The sequence below is a fragment of the Tympanuchus pallidicinctus genome, unplaced genomic scaffold (genome assembly GCF_026119805.1).
Source record: "Tympanuchus pallidicinctus isolate F22 unplaced genomic scaffold, pur_lepc_1.0 scaffold8, whole genome shotgun sequence".
Classification (NCBI taxonomy): Eukaryota; Metazoa; Chordata; class Aves; order Galliformes; family Phasianidae; genus Tympanuchus; species Tympanuchus pallidicinctus.
The window spans coordinates 17,275,000-17,295,881 of NW_026294802.1; the positions used below are offsets into that span (position 1 = coordinate 17,275,000).

The window sequence follows — 20,882 nt, forward strand, 5'->3', positions numbered from 1 at the left end:
TCATGATCTTTCTCAGTAGGATCAGCTTTTTATTTTAACATGAAATCTTCATTTTATTTATCAGATTTTAGTGTACTCTTATCACTATAATTGAATAATAAAGGTGTAAAACTAACCCATTATTGTACCTTGTGACCAATCTTATATAAATCAAATTAACACTAAAAAAATACAGATTTGTCTCCCTCATTTGGTACCTGAGGATCTTCTAAATGCATATGTGCCACAAAAATACAATTTGCCAACAGTCCCCAATCTCATAAATAGAAAAACATAAATGAACAATTTTTTAAAAGAAAACAAATTTAAAAGGCTCTTTTAAAGTGAAATTAATTGAACTCCTAAACATCCTTGCTGTAATGGTCACATGTAGTCCTCCAGCTGCAGCAGGACTTAGATCATGCAACAGATTATCAATTAGATTCACACCAAGGATGCATGCTATGACTTGGGAAATAGAGATTCGAGGATGAAGAATATACCATTCTCTCATGCGTAAATATATTAAACTTGAACCTCATCAGATCTAAGTGCTGAATGGTCCAGACTTCTTATAATCAGTAACAAAACAGTAATTAAGAAAGTCTGCTCTCACCTTTACTATAGCTTACCTAGATTCTTCCAATGGATGCTGAACAGTAAGCAGTCGAGGGTGTCGAAGCCTCGTTAGCTGTTGAACACCTCGTTTTAAAGAATCAATAATTTGATCCTTTTCAAATTTTTGATACTTGTCTATTAGCTTCTTATCAAACACAAAAACAGCCACTTCCTAGAAATAACCAATGAAATTCACTCAGTACATAACAGATCCAAAAAATAAAACCTATATAAAATTAGGTACATGCATACTTTTTAAAAAAAATCAACAGTACAATCCTACCAGTGCAAGAAGCACTACAATATAAATCTACAGCTACACATTGTCCTTATTCTGTCCCAGCCATTTTCATCATGACTGTATAGAATTTCTGGAATATGTGTTTTAAGAATTACTGTGCTCCAAACCTTACAAACTACTGCATAAACTACAATCATTTTCTACAGAATTATAGAACAGCAGGCTAACAAGATAGAAATCAGCTTGATTTTTAGGTAAACAAAAGCATTTATATTAACTATAAATAAATAAAATACTCTGATGGTACTCACTAATTTGCATTAAGAGATGTTTCATTAAACTACACTCTTTCTCAAAGTTCTGTTCCAAACAAGTATGTTCCATATTGAAGTACACTTTCATAAGAGAGAACTTGTGGTGAATAACATCTGAGATCAATTAACCTGATCATTCCCATGATACTTCAGACATGGGACCCCCAATACAGGAATGACATGGAGCTCTTGGAGTGAGTCCAGAGGAGGGCCACTAAGATGATCAGAGGGCTGGAGCAGCTCTCCTGTGAGGAAAGGTTGAGGGAACTGGGATTGTTTAGCGTGGAAAAGAGAAGGGTCCGGGGAGACCTCATTACGGCCTTCCAATACTTGAAAGGAGCATGCAAACTAGAGAGAAAACAACTGTTCACATGGGTGGACAGTGATAGGACAAGGGAGAATGGTCTTAAACTGAGACAGGGGAGGTTTAGGTCAGATATTAGTAGGAAGCTTTTCACATAGAAGGTGGTGAAGCACTGGCACAGGTTGCCCAAGGAGGCTGTGGATGCCCCATCCCTGGAGGCATTCAAGGCCAGGCTGGATGTGGCTTTGGGCAGCCTGGTCTGCTGGTTGGTGACCCTGCACGTAGCAGAGGGGTTGAAACCAGATGATCATTGTGGTGCTTTTCAACCCAGGCCATTCTATGATTCTATCATAACACATTAAGTATAGTAAAAAATTCCTAAATGTGTAAAATAAGCCCCAGAAACATAGCAAATGTTAAAAGAGAAGAAATAGATTTTCCAATGAATCTCTGCAAATGGAGTAGGAGAAAACTAAGGAATTTAAATGAAACTTCAAAATTACAGAGGTGGATATGAAATTAAAAAGAAAACAAAACACAGAAACAACAAAGAAAGAAAAATCAGCAACTGGTCATATCCATCATAGAAGCTACTAAAGACAAATAAATCAGTTGGAAATAAAGTACACTTGCACCCATTCTTAACTAGCCAAACACCTTATAAACATAAAAAGGTATTTCCCAAATCTTAGGAAAGCAGATAGTAGTAGTGAAAAGTCAAAATTAGAAAGCAAGCCCTACTCTATTCTCAAGTGGGGAAAAAAAAAAAAAAAGTATTGCTGATTTCTATCAACAAAGGCCACGACCAAGAGAAAGAAAATAAATAGTGCAATCACACTTCACACTTGCTGATTCTCAGTAAGCTGTGCTCCATCATTTCCATCCTAAGCTCCTGATGTACTCTGCTTCCAACAACAGAAGGCAATCAGGCCACCCAGTCACGTTACGCTTTCTTTTTCGCCACTGAGAGGAGGGCAAGCCACACAAAGACTGCGGAAGCACTGAGTACGTGTGTTGCTGAAGATGTAAACACAACTATAAGGCATTTCTAAATAAAAACCCTTAGGAGCTGTGAAAATGTAATGATGCAACAGCATCAATTCATCCTCCCTATTTCACTGCATGTTGAGGAAAGATGTTAATAATATAGAAAACAACCAAACGCTGTAGTGGTGGACATGAGAGAAACTCTTTTCAGGAAATTCAGAACAGTGTACAGTAGTAACAGCAGAGACCTAGCACAGGACAACATGGAAGGAAGAAAAACCCCACAGAATGCTGAATGACTGCAGCTGGCCACCTACCCAATGATTTGAATGATGTGGTGCTCATGTGCAAAAGATTTAATGTGATCATGTTCTTAAAGATTAAGCCGTAAACAAAATCAAAGGAGCACTTGATTTTAGAAATCTTGTTTGCTTTGCCTTTCATATGTCTTCTCTATTTTACCCAAATGCACTCACTTTTTTTTTTAAATGAATAATCAAATGCCACTCAATATGAAAACACATGATGTTTTACCAAAGCCTCCCACCGTGCAAAGCAAAATAGTCTCTCAATTACAATACTGGAAAGCATTCCAGTGTTACACTGGTCTTTTGCCAGAAAAGATTTTCCTACAGATTTTTTTTTCTTTTTTTTCTAAGTTAGACAATGTTTCTCTACAATGTTAACTCTACTTCCCAATCAGGTTGTTTCAGTCACAAAGGTGCTATATTATGCCAGAAGAACATCAGCACATTCAGACTACGTAAGCAATTCCACAATGGGCAGAAACAAATACTATAAAATAAGCAATGTGTTGCTTCATGTAACATGATATATGAAATCAAAGAATGCTATCATATATATCTGTCACTGTCGCCAGCTGTCACTGGCGATTGAAGCTTTAAATTTTTGTATATGTCATAGAATTAAAATAAGAATCAAATTAATTGACATTTGAAATTTTAACTTCAGCTGCTGACTTCCATTTGTTCTGGGAAACAAACTGCTGATGCAATACTGACACTCCAATTTAGCTAGTTTACATGGCTACAATGACTTAAATTACTACTCGTGTTGTAAAATAACAAAAAGGGCAATTAAGCTTTACATCCTCTTTGTTTGATCACTATACACATTTACTGTAAACAAACATGCTAAGTACTTGTAGCTCCAAGTTAGATACACTTTTGCAACGCAGGAATTGCATGCAGCACATAACAGAAGCGACTGCAACTACCTCCTCCATTGTGCCCAACCAACCTTCTAAAGGGCCCGTGCAAAAGAAATACAAAGGAATGCTAAAGAACAGACCCAGCAGAACACAGTGTTTTGTCCTGATGACTTTCGCAATATTAAGCTGAATGTTGACATGATGTTACCTACCTGGCAATAATAATAATGAATGGTAATTGCCAGCTAAAATTCTCTGCAATACAACTGTTGCTGTACTTTTAATGACTGATGATGGCATATAAATGTGCAGGTGTTAGTCAAGGTTTATAGAGAGAATGAGGTTCAAATATGGTAACATCTGAACTAACACCCTTTAAAATCAACAGTCAGACACCCATTTCAAAGGCTTGGAAAATAAACAACACACAACCTACTCACAGGAATGGATTTCCATATACTGTCAGTTGGGCAGTGAAAGAAATTACAACACTCCATATCCTCAAAGCTATGCCCACTACAGGTCACTTGCTTATGGAATGTGGAAATTGTATAAAACCTATCAAAACTTTCAATATTGTTACTGCACTGCATAATTGAATAACACCAAAAACCAACACAAAACAAACACAAATTCAGCACATTTGATAAATTCAGTAAATACTATGATAAAATCCTGTCATGGCTAGACAGATGCATGAGAAACATGGTACAACATATGATGAACATTATGCAGATTCTGACACAGATCACACAATTCCCACACAGTATTTATTCTGCATACTATACTTCTCCACCAGCTACCATCTGACAGGCTGTATACATGCTTACAGAAGTAAGCTACCCTGACTATCTCTTTTGGCACATTTACAGCAAGCTGATTCATTCTACAAGTGACTTCATATTACTTCAGCATCAAGTTTAACTGCATCTTCTACTTACTCAAAGAATATTCTATTTTCTCGCCAAGTTTTAAAAAGATATTTCATATTTCTCCCAATCAATAAAATCATGTTCTATAACACCAGCTTTTAAACTTTGTTTCTCATAGGTTCATAGAATCAATTGAGTTGGAATGACCTTAAAGATCATCTAGTTCCAATCTTCCTTCCCCTTGCAGGGATGCTACGCACCAGGCCAGGCTGCCCAGAGCTCCATCCAACCTGGCCTTAAATGCCTCCAAGGGCATTCACCATTTCCCTGGGCAGCCTGTGCCTCGCCATCCTCTGAGTGAAAGATATCTCCCAGTATTTAATCTCAGTATCTCCTCTTTTAGTTTATAACCATTCCCCCTAGTCCCATCACTATCAGACTGTGATAAAAAGAGGGGAGACTGACTTATAAAGTTCATTTTAAGTATTGGAAGACCAAAATGAGCTATCCCTGGAGTCTTCCCCAAGCTGAACAAGCCCAGATCCCTCAAATTTTCTTCACAGGAGAGGTGCTTCAGCCCTCTGATTATCTTTGTGCCCCTCCTCTGGACCCGTTCTAACAGCTCCACATCTTTCTTGTGTTGGGGGTCCCCAGGCCTGGACACAGCAGTCCAGATAGGGCCACACAAGGGCAGAATAGAGGGGAACAATCCCTTCCCTTGCCCTGCTGGCCAACCTTCTTTTGATGCAAACTAGGATACTGTCGGCCTTCTGGGCTGAAAGCATGCACTGCTGGCTCATGTCTAGCTTTCTGTGCACCAGAACCCCAAGTCCTTCTCCACAGGGCTGCTCTCAAGGAGTTCTTCCATTCTGTAGTTGTGCCTGGGATTGTTCCAGTCCAAGTGCAACACCTTGCACTTGGCCTTGTTAAACTTCATTAGGCTCACGTGGACCCACAGGCCTCTCTGGCAGGCATCCTTTTCTTCTGTTGTATCAACTACACCACTCGGCTTGGTGGTTCATCCCCAACTTGCTGAAGGTGCAATCAATCCCACCATCTCTGTCATTACTAAAGTCAAACCTTCTTCCAAAGTCACAGTCCCACTTTTATCTATATGCGCAGCTTCCAGTGAAGCAAAAGTACATGTACTAGTGCTCTAAACTGTTACACGTTAAGACAGAGTTACTTCTCTGGCAACAATACTGATCTGAAAGTTGCACAATGCAGACAGGATTCTCTTCCCCCACACCCTCCTCCAGTATGCAATGCCTTTCTGCCACTGTATCTCACTTCTTAATAACATTTCTAACCCTTCAATTCGTGTGTCAAAGCTGAACAAAAAAATCACAGCCTGTTTTGCTGAGATCAAATAATGGCATGGTTCATGATCTTTTAATGCTGTAAAAAGCCAGTGTAATTATGTCCCAAAACTGCAAAGTAAAAACTAATCTGGAGAAATGAACCATGTTAAAACAAACAAACAAACCTCACCGTTCTTGTCAGGTTAGTTAACTCAAATCAGTTCTTGATCTTGTTCTCAAGTTGTGTGCTATGACTACTGAACCATTTTTTTCTCCAGCAGCAAAGCTCACTTAAGTAACTGATAACATCATATTTAAATCATTTAGGGGTCTTCAATTTTTACACTCTTAGCTTTTGTCAGCACAGCTGGATTTTCCTTTTGAATATCACCAAGTGATACCTACCAGTCTGATATTTAACACTTACAAACATACGTTGTTACTTGACAACTCACCTGCTTTGTCGATTTTTTAGTTCCATTAAATATCTTCCAGGCAAGACCGTTACCACCACTGGCAATATGTCGACCTACATCAAATTCCCTGGTAACGGGATTTCCCATGACCGCGCTGGTGACATCGGCCGTTACCTTTGTAACAGTGCTCTTCAACTTATTCAGCATGGACTCCATTGTGTCAGCTGTACACCAACGTACTATCCTAAAAAGACAAGAAAAAAAACTTCACAGTCTTTTAGAAATACAATAAACAAAGACAAATGTTGAAAATAATATTAAGCTCATCTGACCAAAGATCCGTGGAATACTGGAGGCCTGGGCTGTATGTCCTTGCTACTCCTCCTCAGAAACTGCTGAATCTGTTGATGACTCTTCATAGGATCTATCAAAGCAACTGAGGACTGGAAAACTCAACCACTTATTGAAAAAACAGGTGATTGAATCAATTAGACTGCTCCTGTGAAAGGAAAGGCTCACAACTTCTGTATTAATATCAATCAGCAGAACCAAAGGTGAATGAAAGCGGAATCCATCAATTCAGTGTTCGTGGAATTAGACATTTTCTGAGGGAAAATACTGCTCAGACCAGAGGGCCAGCAAAAGAATGATTTCTATTATGCACAAGACAATTGAAAAAAATCAAACTGTTCTTTCTCACATCGTGACTAACAAAGCACAAGCTCAAAATTCAGTACTTTACTCATTAGAATTGCTGACATTATTTGTCTGACCTGAGCATTCAGGAGGTGATCAGCTGCTGTGAAAGTAGGAAACAAGAAACTGCCTTTTTATGCTTTTTTCAATAAAATTGTACATGTAAGTTTATTAGCATAACATCTGCAAATTTGAGAGCTAAACGACTGTGGCTCCTTACAGTGTATTTCACTTTCCTCTCCCTCTACTGCATGCTTACAGTTTCCTAAGTTGACATGGTTAGTTCAAAAAAATCTGATTTCTCTTTTCTGCCAGAGAAAAGTTTGAAGGATATACCACATTTATACAATTGCCTCTCTGATAATGGATATATAAGAAAGAATGCAGACAAGAAAGAAATAGTGAAAGAGAGAGACAGGCATTCATCTTCTTTATGGGTATACGCACAAAGAGAGAACGCAAAGAGAAATGATCTCCTGCAATCACTATCATACGGCATATTTTGAAGAAATATTGAAGAATATTTCTTCATTCTTCCTTTCACATAAGGTATGAAGAATACTAATGTCTTCAACTTGTAGAATAAACCTACGATAGCACATTAGCAAATACGCTGAAACACAGCCTTATTTGTTATATATTCAATTTATTGGATTATAATTTATGCAAAACTACCTTGAAAAATAGAAATGCCACTGCTAAGCAAATGGAAGAGATCAGAGTCAGCTGTGATAAAGCTGTTTTCCAAGTCATGGTAATGAGGACAAAATAAGCAGAAGTAACAGGTAATCCAGGGAGCACTGGGGCCAATCAGCCCCAACGTCCACCTGATCTATTTGAACAAACTAAAGCTTTTCCCACTGCTCAGGCATCACAGGGCATTGTTCTAACAGAGAACAATGGAGTCTAATCAGATATGCATTTATTGTAACACTTCCCATATTCAAGGCAGAGATGGAGCTTGTTTCTTCTCCATGGTTCCTCAATCCCACAAATCTGTAGCAATTTATCTCTGGCATCTGTGTATTTCAGTCCAACTTGACTGAAATTGACCACACTATTCAGACATGCAATCTTTCTCCCCCTTTCCCAAAAGAGAAAATTAACACAGTAGGCAAATTTTCTCTTAAAAGAAGAAAAAAAGAGTAACTGAAGAATTCATTCCAGTGCAGATGTATTTTTAAGCAAATCTAGATCTTAGCCCAGTGCTGGAAGCATCACAGCTATGTTGCCTTATATTGATTACAGTTGCAGTTACATCCCATTTTCAGCATGACTCCACAGTGAAATGTAGAAACATGCTCCTGCTGTGACTCAATAAATGTTTCTCCAGCAGCCACATCAGATGAGCAACACAACTTTGCACTTCTAAAGAGAGTACCAAAATCAAAAATTCAAGAAAATGTTCTATATAAAAAAGAGGTATTAGTATTTAAAAAAAAAAAAAAAAAAAGGCATCAGCTGCACAGATCTCAATCTCACACTCAGCTTTAAAACAGGAAGTAGCAGTTATGGCTCCATCAGGACCACTCAGGAGCAGAAGCAGATATGATGCATATGCAGGATGAAGAAGGTCTAAATTATGGGGACCAGAAGCTTTAGATAACGAGGCACTGAGACTGAGTAGTCTAAGTCCAGTGACTTAAAATAACCACAAATCTCATCTACTTGCTGTTCAATTTTGTGCTATTTGTATTCTGTTTCATTCACTCCCTACTGATGAGTCTTCCATAGCATCAGTGTAACACATTCTTCTGTTGCAGAACTGCAGAGAAGTTCCACAGAATTACTTGCAGAGATAAGATGAAGAAAATGTGTGCATGTGCATGCTCAGACTCCTTTGTATAAACCTGAAAGAGAGCTTCTCCAGTCAGACAGTGGAAAAAATGGTGCAGTATTCATTAATTCAGAACTGCCCTCTACTGTGGGTGACAGATTAACTATAGTGAGAAGGCTAGAAAAGCCAGAAGGTGAAGATGCCGGTAACATCCAGGTGTCTGAAGGGTCAGGATTTAAACAGCAGTCCTAGCAGGCCCTGTCCAACCTGTTCATCTCCAGTTTGACAGTACACAAATTACTGATTTGTTCAGCTAAGGAAAAGGAGTACTGAGAAATGTACTCCTCAGTAAACAGTTTTGGCTTTAAGTCTATCAAAAACTATTTATACATTTGTAGAAATCCTCGTGTCAACATTTGGACTGCGTTCTAAAAGAAGCCTTTTTTCTTTTTTGGCTCTGTAAAAATAATTATTATTGATTTCAATAAAAACATTTACATCAGCAAGAACAGCATACTTTGAAAATCCTTGAGGAAAAAAAACCCAAACATTCCGCTTTGAGAAATACCACAAATCTTAATGTTATTGACCATACCTGAAACATGTAACTTCAGTTCTCAACTGCAGGAAACTGTTCAACTGTTCGGTTATTCTAAGACTGAATTACTACTTACAGCAGAATTAACAGCCACAGGGCAACAAAGCAAGCCTGCTACCCAGAATGACAATTTCAGCTCAAATTAAAAGGTAGCAAATGGGAAAAGTACAAGATCTTATGAGTAATAGTGCACAGACAAGCAACACAGGACATGTAATTACGCTCAAAAACTTTGCTTTCCTTCTGTTTGAACAGGAAGGATTATTTATAACAAGTCGATGACAGCAAGTGCTTGGTAGCTACACCAAGTCTAGAGAATCTGGAACCAATCCTAAAAGGAAACACAGCATTTGCTTAGGACATCGTTTTCATGAAGTCCCCTCACAAGTGCCAGGTGGTCTTTGTGCTAATAAACATCAGCAGAAAGATGGTGACAACCCTGCCACTGTGTGAGGGGAGCAGTAACAGCCCTCACAGCAACAAGAAATGAATCAAAACAGTGAAAAGGTTGAAATAAAATCCAAAATAAATCCTCAGAGTAAGTCACCTTCACGGCTTTGTTGTTTTTTTTTTTTTTTTTTTTTCCCCCCTTCTCCTAGCATTTTAGCACTGAACTGCAGCTGAAACCTTAACAAGAACTGACGGCAGACGGTCGTGCCGGTCCCTCGTTAACAGGAGAGCCCCGACCTGAACAACGGCCGCACAACGGCCTCCCGCGAGCCGGCCCTCCGCCCCACCATGTCACTGTTATCTACAGTCAGAACGGACCCGCAGCGGAACCCCTCCCCGCAGCTGCCCCCGGGCGGGAGTGTTTGCACTCCGGCCCTACGGCCCCTCCCGCCCCGCAGCCGGGACGCTCCCCCTCCCCCCCTTCGTGCCCGAACCCGCAGCCCGCGTAGCAGCGTTAGGCCCCGGGTAGCCCCGCGGGGCCGGGCCGCGCCTCTCACCTGAGCTCGGGGCGAAACGCCGGCGCGGGACCCGGCCGCCCGTCGCCCTGCGGGCCCGGAGGACCGGCTGTCAGCTAGCTCTGCCGCCTGGCTCCGTCCCGACCCGCTCCGGCTACTCCATGGCGAGAGCCACGGCGCCGGGAGAGGGGCGGCCTGTGCGCGGCTCACTTCCGCCCCGCAGGGGCAGGGCCGAGGCGGCGGCGGAGGGCGGGAAGTGATGCGCGCGGCCGCTTCCGTTATGGCGGCTCGTTCGCCTCCGTGCCTCGGGAGGCTCCTCGGGCGGCGTGTGAGGGGCCGCTCGTGCAGTGACACCTTCCTCTATTTTTGTAAAATTGGGTACGGTTGCTGTAGGGCTTACGTATCAAGAGGGAGGACTGCTGTCACGCAGTAAAGATACCTTTAAAATGTCAAAGCAAAGCTTTATATGCTTGCCTGTAAAACTTCATATAAACGTTTTGCAAATAGTGATGGTCCTTCTCGAGCGACTCAGCTGTGGAATCATAGAATCGTAAAATATCTGAAGTTGGGAGGGATCACCGAGTCCAACTCTTGGCTCCACACAGCACCACCTGAAATCAAGCCGTATGTCTGAAGGCACTGTCCAGACACTTCTTGTACTACAGCAGGTTGAGGTTGTGATCACTGCTCTGTGCAGCCTGTCCCATGCCCACCGCCCTTCGGTGGAGAACCTGTCCCTAACCCCTCACCTGATCCTCCCCTGATGCAGCTCTGTGCTATTCCCTCCTTTGTTATCTACAATAGTCTGGCACAGTAGTATTAGCTTAATTTTGTTCCTGTTCATACACTGTCCTGAGTTCATATGCTGACAGATGGGTTACACGCTGCCTAAACAGGTAACCAGGCCACAGCTGCAGACTTGGTTCACCTGAGACACAAGCCTGGCAGAGATTCCAGAAAAATGAGAAGAGGAGGCAACTTATTTGCTCTCATGAAAAATAAACAAAAGAAACCACAACCCACTAACCCCCAGCCTCTTTTTAAGAAGGAAATGTTCCAATTACTTCTTCTCGAAGTCTATGCATATTACCAACAGCAGAGGTCACATTTCCATTCCCCTCACGCCTATTCACTAACGTAATCATAACCAAGACTCACATACTCATTTTCAGAATGAGCAAAGTTGAAGTGACCTTTTAATAATAGTGCAATGCCCATTCGGTTGCACGACAGTAACATTTTTTTTTTGGGGGGGGGATCAAATTATCCTGTGTGTTACACCAGTACTCTATTCACTATTTTGCCTCACACTATTAAGACTTTTTGCACTAAGAACATAATGAAGCAGTCAGTAAAAATTAAGCTTGTAAAACTTTATTTTGAAAATGAACTTCTCCCAATCCAATGAAGTATAGGAAAGCTAAAACACAATCCTAACTGACAGAGAACAGCTCAGAGCTCCACTCTGAGTAAACCAATGGAACAACAACATACCCAACTGTGCTACTTAAATATCAAATTTCTCTTCACATATATTGTGTCCATGTTCTTCATAATCTTCTCTGGTTACTACCAAGTCTTCAAAATCATCATTTTCAGAAATGAGCTTCCCACCTTCCCAAGAATAAGTAATAGGGCTGAAAAATGAACAAAACCATTGTCAATCTTGTGCAAGTTCATTTAAAATACAGTTCTTGGAAATCATGACTGCACACTTTTATTTCACCATGTCTATCAAAAATATATCAAATCAGAAAAGACTGTTCTCAGATGATTTTTTTTTTTGACTGCTACATGAAACCATCCAGCTCCAGTCAAATTTTGAGACAAAGTTTGAAACTTGGCCAGGGCTGACTTCCCATTTTATAAAAAAATTAAGTAACTTTTGGGAGGCAGGTGTGAAGGGGGCAGGAAATAGCAATGTCTTCATATTTTCTTTGCGTGACTATTCTTTAATATTCAAAAATATTCTCTAGTAATACTTTAAAAGGTAAAGATAATCTTTTGTATGATCAAAGACTACTTGTTTTGCCTCTACCATATATTCACTCCCTGCAAAGAGGCATGGTGAAATAAATTCCTTCAAGTCCCTGAAGTGCCTGCATTAAAACTGATACATTAGCATTCATATAGTAATTATTCTTTTAAAGTACTAAACTCTAATCACGCATACTTATGTATCCACTTCTCTTAATGAGACTACAGTCTTACTGATCTATTTATAACACTCACCTTGGAAACAACTACTTCTGTGCTTAACTTTATTAGGCAATATACTAGACAAGCAGATGGTCTCTAATACATTCAATTTCTCTGAAAATACAACAAATTAGAACAATTGTTCTTGAATGATTTTGGTTCACTTAAAGGGATTAATATCTTTTTATCAGCAAAAGAAGTCCTGCCTGACAGTTTGTTCAGTACAGTTTAGGACTTACTTTTCTGGGAGAACAACAGAAACATCATAATCAGTTGGAGTAAGGCATCGCACTTCAGAATACACTCGATCTCTGAAGCCTGGAAAAAGCGTGTTTCCTCCAGTCAGAACAATGTTCTTGAAGAAGTGAGGCTGCATTTCTTCAAAATAAATAAAACCTGTAGTTAGAGACTAAGGATGGATTTAGAAACGAGATTCTTCTACCCCATTGTTATGAATTGGAAATGAGTTAAGAAATACATACAGAAGTTGTGATAATCTCGTGATCAACATTACAGTCATATTCATAGCAAAATACAACTGAGCAATCATTGTCTGTTCTTCAATTTCTAAAAATCACAACGTTGTCTTTTAATTGTCTCTTAGATTTCATGCCTACCAACACATTCTCCTTTCAAAATGAATTTTATTTTGTACTCTTAAAAATTGCACCATTTCATAGTCTCAACACCTCCACCCTTACGTGGCATCACGAAACCTATGAAAATCCTTGCAGTAGTAGTAACATTAACTACATCGATATCATCTATAACACGAAGGCACTAATATTATTTCTGTTCAACAGAGCAGTCAGACAGGTTTAAGACTTTGATGCTTAAATGGCTGATTTCAGCCAGGCTGAATTTTCCTCCACTGAAGAAAAATTTAAGTATATTCCATCATAAGTGGCAGGTAGATCACATTGGTAATACAGCACACGGCGATCAACTGAAGCAAAAGTAGAAGCCAATCTAGGAACTACCACAAAGCTGTGCTTGCACAAGTGGGCATCTTACAGATAATCATCAGTTCTAGGCTACATGATACATGCCAAAAGACAGAACAGTTCATAAAAGCCTACCAGACATATTGAGAGCATTTAGCTTCTTATGACTCTTTGGGTGCTAAAACAAGTTTAAAATAAAATAACTTCCAAAATACTTATTAAATTATACCTTCTGGTAAATTCTGAATAGAATCAACAATGGCTTCAGGAATTCCCATCTCTTGAATACCAATATCTGAAGGATGGAAGAGTATTTCTGGAACTGCAAATCTTTCATTCGTTAGACGAAGTATTTGTTCACCAGTTTTGTATTTTCCACTTAGCACCATCTCTTCCCTTGGCTAAATTAAAGATAGAAATAGTAAACACTGCTTTAGAAAAGAAGTTATATTCCGGAGTATTCAGCTTATTTTTTTCACGTACTATAGTAGTGGTAAGCCATACATCCCACATTAAGCCATATTACCTATAAATCTTTTAATAATAACAATACATACTCTGGTATTAAATTTGAATTTATCAACTTACCAGCTGCAGATTTGCCCAATGCAAAATAAAATAAGTATGCACAAGAATTATACTTAAAATACTGGGACTGCTTTTGAAACTGAAAACTATGGCCAAAAAAAAAAAAAAAACAACCAAGCAAGGACAACACTTAAAATTGTTGTCACTAGTATGAAGGTCTTTCAGGCTCTTCAGGCACAGCTTTGAGCTTTCTACTTACTGGCATGCTTAGATGAAATTCAAATAGACTTACTAACACTTACCAGAGAGAAAACCCCTTTCAGCTTTGTGAAAGGAATAATAGTGATACATGATAATTTAGAGTAGGTTTCATGACAGCATGAGCATAGCAATCTGCAAGTGTTAGATAACAGGACATAAAATGCTATGCTAGAGAAACAAGTATTTCATTTTCATGTCGGCTTCCTAAGAAACGAGTGACAAGCTGTCTGCTTTTCCTTCCTATCCGGGGCCATTTCTAGAAAATTTACAGATCTCAAGGTAGGCGAAACCTACCTACACCAGGAAAGGTTGCAAGAAACATCAAGTCAGCACATCAGATCACCAGGTAGCTACAGTGGTTGCAACCAAATTTAACGCAGTACTGCACTGACAGCAATCTGAAGTTTGAGGACAGCAAGTCAGTTTCTCTCGATGATTACATTTGTACGTATACTGCAAGTTAGCATTAGCACATGTAAATTACTATAAAGGAACATGCTTCAGGAAGAATGTGAGCTAAATGAATTCTTGGTTTTAAGCAGCAGTTACAAAGGGTATGAAATCTTCATGAGAAACTGCAACATGATTGTATCTCAAAGCCTTCAAAAATAGATGACAACACATCTTGCCATTTTTCTACCAGAATAAGGAAAGAAGAGACGAAGCCTTTGCCACCGCTCAGTTTTCAAACCACATGCAATATTCCTACAAGAATCTGAACTAAAGATTTGATACTGCAGATTAATACACCTCAGGATACTTGGCATTTTAAAACATTAATGCATAGAATAGTTACAACGCAGCATTAGAACAAAGAAAAGTCTTTTCAACAAACAGGAACAGCCTTGTGCAAAGGAAAACAGTCCAAAAATATTTTTAAACTCTAATGTCAATACCTTACAGAATCCTTTTTTGATTGTACTGAAGTCTGGCAGAACATAATCTACCATTACAGTATTTTCCTCTCCTTTTAATCTGAAAAATAATGTAAAATACAACAGAATAAAGAACAAGTTCTTCTAAATCTCTACATTTTTATCCTGATAATACTTCCATTGACTTAATTTGAAAATTTTCTAATTAACAGCATATTTTCATTTATTTGTACAAATTAATTATTGAGAAGTACCAAGTTTTACACTTAATAGCACTGCATACATACTTAGCAATCTCCATGTCCTTGTAAAAGTCTTGAGACACATAACACACATCTTCTTTTACTTGATTAATTACATGCGTTTCATCCATAACGTGCAACTGCCTGTGCAGGAACAAACAGAAAAAAACAACCTCCATATAAAATAGAACCTAAGTTTGACAACTGAATTTTTACAATTCTTTGCATTACCTGTCTGTTTTTTTATTGGAGATGGGTTACAAGTTTTCAGTGCAGAAATCTAGCACTGTAGCACATATTTGACAACTGTCTCAGTAGATTACCAGTCAGCTGTCTCAGAAAGTTTTAAGAACTTGTATCGTGAACATACAGGTTATTTCAGCAACTTCAAAAGCCCTGGTACTGTGATGAATTAGGCTGTTAAATTTGTATAGTGGCAATTTTAAGCTCAGGACAGCAGCTAGCTGATTGTAACAGACAACAGTCCCCTTTCAACAGTATTTAATCTAAAATTCATAGAAACAATATCAAGTCTCATGCTTTACCTGTAAGAGATTATCTCCTTCAGATGGTTGGTTAACAGTTTTCCTCCAACGTTAATCCTACAGAGAATAAATAATGCAAGGATTTTTGTTAACTTCAGCAGGGAGAGGGAGGTGATTGTTGCCTTCTACTCAGCTCTTGTGAGGCGCTATGTGGAGTACTGCAAACAGACCTGCGGACTCCGGTACAGGAAGGACGTGGAGCTCTTGAAGCATGTCCAGAGGAGGGCCACTAAGATGATTAGAGGGCAGGAGCACCTCTACTATGAAGGAAGTTGAGGGAACTGGGCTTGTTTAGCATGGAGAATAGAAGGCTGCAGGGGGACCTCATCTCATTGTGGCCTTCCAATATTTGAAGGGAGCTTATAAACAGGAGGGGGAATGGCTGTTTATGAGGGTGGATAGTGGTACGAGAAGGGGGAATGGTTTTAAACTGAGACAGGGGAGATTTAGGTTAGATATGAGGAGGAAGTTTTTCACACAGAGGGTGATGATGCACTGGAACAGGTTGCCCAAGGAGGCTGTGGATGCCCCATCCCTGGAGGCATTCAAGGCCAGGCTGGATGTGGCTCTGGGCAGCCTGGTCTGCTGGTTGGCAACCCTGCATGTAGCAGGGGGTCGAAACTAGATGACCACTGTGGTGCTTTTCAACCCAGGCCATTCTATAATTCTATGATGATTCTATGTATAGCAAACAATTCTTAAAGAAATATATATGTAATGCAGCTTACCTGATAATTGCTTCCTTCTTCTTTTTACTTCTACAATAAGGTACAATATGTGTAAAAGAATATCCACTGTCCACAATGATACAGCACAGCTCAGATGGATTATCCCGGAAATACCTGTGCGCACTAAGAGCTCCAGCTGAAATACAGAAAGCTTACTCATGTTTACATGAACACACACTTTTAGAATTTACACTGATATAAAAGTGCTTCAAATTTTAAATGCCAGACTTTCAAAAACTCAATACAGAACACTACAACCACACATGAACTAACTTTGATAGCGCTAAGATCACACATTGCATATTCCCACCCACCTCGCTGCTTTTTTCTTTCTCATGGATTCAAACGCTTGCTCTATTTCCTCTCCCAAGGTTCACAGAGATTAACTGCAATGTGATTGTTCAAGTCTATCTAAAGGGATATCCTATGTCTAATGATGCATTTCATGACAAGGCTGCATTTTATTTGCTAATACGAAACAAAATTTAAAAAAAAACCCAAACATCTCCATTCCTAAAAGAAGAAAGTCTTCACACAAACCCTTGGTTGACTTTCTCAAATGCAATCTTATTTCAAAATATATTAACTATCTCTGACATCTTTCTCTCTTATATTTCCTTTAACTGAACTTAATGGAATGATGCTCTTAAAGAAGTAGTCTGGGAGGATGTCTAATCCAGTTTGAATACATCTACTATCACATTACTCAGGAAGGAGCCAAAATAATTCCTGCATATGCATGTATACATTCATATTTATTTATTTTCAAGTTTGAACTTTCCAATGCATAAATGTGAATTAAGGTGGGATAGACTCACCATTTACTCTAAGAACTGCTTGAAATTGATACTCTTCGAATAGGATTTCATTCATTGATTCTTGTATTGAACTGAAGTTAAAATAAGGCTCAGTGATAATAATATTGGTATCTACAAAATCCACCTATGAAAAATGCACAAAAGTTGCCATTACTTTCAGGAAGACCTCACTGTGGCCCTCCAGTATTTAAAGTGAGCTTATAAACAGGAGGAAAACAGACTTCTTACACAATCTGATAGTGATAGGACAAGGCAGAACTGTTTTATACTAAAGGGGAGATTTACATTATGTATTAGGAGGAAATTATTTACTCGGAGGGTGGTAAGGCACTGCAGCACATTGCTAAGAGAATGCTGCAACCCTGGAATTGTTCAAGGCCAGGCTGGATGAGGCCATGGGCAGCCCCAGCTGATGAGTGGCAGTCCTGCACACAGCAGGGAATTGGAACCATATCATCTTTAAGTCCCTTCTGACCTAAGCCATTCTGTGATTTTATGCTACATTATACACCAGTTTAAAAATAAGTAAATTTAGACACATGATTATAATTTGCCATATCCGTTAGCAGAAACTAGGCTTCTGAAGTTCTACTTTTATTTTTCCTTTTTAGGGAATTTATGAGCAGTGATGAATCTTAACACATTAATGGGTTAAAATATAATAGAAGGGAGCACCTTTATTATGTACTCTGCTCCCTTTACATTATAATGCAGCATTTTAAAGAGATACACACAAAAAATACTACAATGCTCAAGTAAGATACTACCAACTACAGAAAAGCATCTCTTCAACAGCTCAGCATTTAATCAAGATGAAATTCCACACCAACTAGTGAACTCTAACCAAACCAGCAAAAGATCCTGGACTTTCTACATTTACTGATTTCTTGAGTTTAACTAGAAAAACTTGACAAAGTTTTTTTCCACCATGCCTTGATATGGCCCTTATTCCTCTAAGGCCTTCACTCACAAAAACGGATTTAAAAAACGAAAAATTCTTCCTGGAATTGTGAGTGACTGGAACTCTAGGTCCAAAATTTAAATGAAAGCTAAATATGAAAATCCAGTAGTTTGTATTTTTAAGCCCAGAAACAAAACATTTTGGGACATCATTTTCATTACGAGTAAAATTCTGCCCTCCTAGGTATCACAAAAATAAAAACACTCCAAGTTTCAGCTTAAACAACAATACAGCATTTTTTTACAAGAAAAAAACAGAAGAACAGCCTTACTGCACCTCTTGGGCTAAATCTAGTTTGTGTCACAAATAACAAAAATTACATTTCAGATCTTTATATTTTACTCATTCAGTTGGCAGAAAACTGTTAGCCAAAGATATAGTCAATTTTGGCCCACTGACCTAGTGCATCACTCTCCTTCATATCAACAGCTCCTTAGTCTCTAAATCACACTGTATCTGCCTAAAATCTTTTTTTTTTTTTTCCTAACTTGCACTCTTAATTAGATTGACATGAATTTAACATTAACATGCACAGACTGTACTCAGTATGGAGATACACAAAACTCAAAGTGTCAAATGTTTTTCAAACTCCTACACCAAAGTTCAAAGTCGTAATTTTCCTCATTAAACCAATAACAAATTAAAAAATCCCTGTGATTTCTAATAGAAGTCATTTTCAAGGAGAAGACTAAGCTCATCAGTTTTACTTAATAGTTGTTGTCTTTATGGTAAATCTCTCAGTTAGGATGTAACCTACAGAAATTGATAATTAAACAAACAAAGGAGGGTCTTACTTGATACATTTCTTTTCCAAAAAGATAATCCCAAACCTGTCTCTGGACATCCCAGTTTACCAAATAACCCTGCATAAGTTTGGGAAAAAAAAAAAAAAAAATCAATTACAAAATACATTTACATCTAACGCAACCATTAGAAAGAAATACTTATAAAATACAATTTTACTTTATTTTTTAAAAACAATTACCAGACATCTAAAAATCTCAAAAAACCACGACAGGCTAGCAGCACAAATGGAGATTTGAGAGTGGAGATTTCTAAATTCTTACAATTCTATGCCAAGGAATAAACATTACACAAAAACAAGGAATGTTACTATCACCTTCCATTGATACGTTAACTACTACCTTAAAAAAAGAAGGTAGGTTTCTATACGCATTATTCTCTTCGATAGATGAGAATACACTGTTGAGATGGGATGCCTGTAATTCCGGGCTATACCCTGTACCTGCAGCCTGTTGTGTGAAATATGTTCCATTAAGCACTAATTCCCTTTGGCTGTAATTCTAGGTTGGGGTTAACTTACTTTCTGAAAAGGGAGAATGTAGAAGAGGCCAGAGGGGTCTTTGATTTCATCTAGTTGATTTGCTGTGAAGGTTTTCAAGCGTGCAGTCTTGGATCTGAACTGGCAGTTGGGAATGACGCTGGAAGAAACACAGGCATTTCCTACACATCACAGCTTAAGACACGAGCTGCCCTTCCGTACCACTTTCACAGCAGCATGCTTTTAATGATGTATTTGCAGCCACGCCTCGTTTTTAAGCTATTTATCGATACCGAGAAAATATTGCAGCTGCTACAGAGACGAGGCACAGGCTGCCCATAGTGCTGCGGGTGCTCCATCCCTGAAGGCGCTCAGGGCCAGGCCGGACAGGGCGCTGGGCAGACCCGAGCAGGTGTACAGCAACCCGCCCACGGCTGGAGGTCGCTCTATAACCCCCTCAGCCCGCGGCTCGCAGCGCCCGCGCCACCGAAGGAAGGCGGAAGAGGCGTGGCCAGCACGCGCCGCAGGGGCGGCGCCCACAGCGGCCGCAGAGGTGGGGCGGCGGGAGCGGGCGGCGGGGAACGCGAGGGGCTGATTCGTCCACGCCGAGCTCAGCGGGGAACGATCGGAAACGAAGGGACTGCGCCGGCGCCGCCGCGCGGCCTCACCTGACGTGCGCGTGGCTGTAGCCGATCTTGGCGTTGTAGGCGCCGTTATCCAGCACCAGCGTCGCCATGCTCCCCACGGCGCCACGGCCGCCGCCGTCCCAGTATTGATCCGCCACCGCCGTGGATCGCTATGGTTACCATAGAGCGGAGGTGCAGCGCGCGCGCGCGCGTTGCTTGACGGGACGCAGGAGTGCCGCGGGGACCGCCTCCGGCCGAGCACCCGCCTCTGCCGCCGGACGCTCGCCGCTCACGTGATACCGGCGACGCTCGGGGAACCGCCGAGCCTGGCGATTGGTCGAGCGCCACCCGGAAGCATTCGCCACGGGAGGTGACGCGCATCAGCCCGCCCAACCGTGCCCGGCAGCCCCAGGGCGCCTGCGTCGGCGTCACTCCCAACCCCGCCTTCTCCGGCTCTGCGGCGCGCCACAATGCCCCCCGGCGGCAGCCATGGGCACGGCGCTTTGCAAAATATGGGCTCCTGCTCTATCAGTTAGTCATGATATCATTTAACGGCCTGTACTACACTCAGGGTTTTTTTTTTTGTTTTGTTTTGGTTTTTTTGGTCGGAAAAATCATTGAATCAGGACTCAGGCCCGTGGAAGTTCACACATAGAGCTTCCTGTACAGCCTGCCTTGCAATCCTTCTCAGGTG

At 40.1% G+C, this 20,882-nt stretch overlaps 2 protein-coding genes across 2 annotated transcripts in view; both read right to left on the bottom strand.

Annotated features, from left to right (window-relative positions):
• Positions 1 to 10,405, bottom strand: part of SCYL2 (SCY1 like pseudokinase 2) — a 35,206-nt gene extending 24,801 nt beyond the window's left edge. The window contains exons 1-3 of the mRNA XM_052669030.1: positions 10,222 to 10,405; positions 6,243 to 6,447; positions 612 to 769 (exon numbers count right to left, since the gene is read on the bottom strand). Coding sequence (XP_052524990.1) covers positions 612 to 769; positions 6,243 to 6,419 — 335 coding nt within the window. The 5' untranslated portion in view covers positions 6,420 to 6,447; positions 10,222 to 10,405. The remainder of the gene's footprint in view (positions 1 to 611; positions 770 to 6,242; positions 6,448 to 10,221) is intronic.
• A 1,132-nt stretch (positions 10,406 to 11,537) lies between these two features.
• ACTR6 (actin related protein 6) lies at positions 11,538 to 20,486 on the bottom strand. Its single transcript, XM_052669042.1, has 11 exons — positions 20,231 to 20,486; positions 19,605 to 19,722; positions 19,075 to 19,143; positions 17,320 to 17,443; positions 16,502 to 16,637; positions 15,774 to 15,830; positions 15,274 to 15,372; positions 15,008 to 15,086; positions 13,552 to 13,723; positions 12,618 to 12,756; positions 11,538 to 11,816 (listed from the first exon to the last, which is right to left on the bottom strand). The coding sequence occupies exons 1-11, from the start codon at positions 20,296 to 20,298 to the stop codon at positions 11,687 to 11,689; spliced, it is 1,191 nt and encodes a 396-aa protein (XP_052525002.1). The 5' UTR covers positions 20,299 to 20,486; the 3' UTR covers positions 11,538 to 11,686.
• Between the last annotated feature and the right edge of the window lie 396 nt (positions 20,487 to 20,882).

What these genes read in the sequence shown, in the direction of transcription:
- ACTR6 (XM_052669042.1), bottom strand. Translation starts at nt 20,298, where the DNA reads ATGGCGACGCTGGTGCTGGATAACGGCGCCTACAACGCCAAGATCGGC. An exon ending in AAGGAGATAATCTCTTACAG is followed by an intron (nt 15,373 to 15,773) that starts GTAAAGCATGAG and finishes GTTCCTGCACAG; the next exon opens with GCAGTTGCACGTTATGGATG. An exon ending in TATTCAGAATTTACCAGAAG is followed by an intron (nt 12,757 to 13,551) that starts GTATAATTTAAT and finishes TTTATTTTGAAG; the next exon opens with AAATGCAGCCTCACTTCTTC.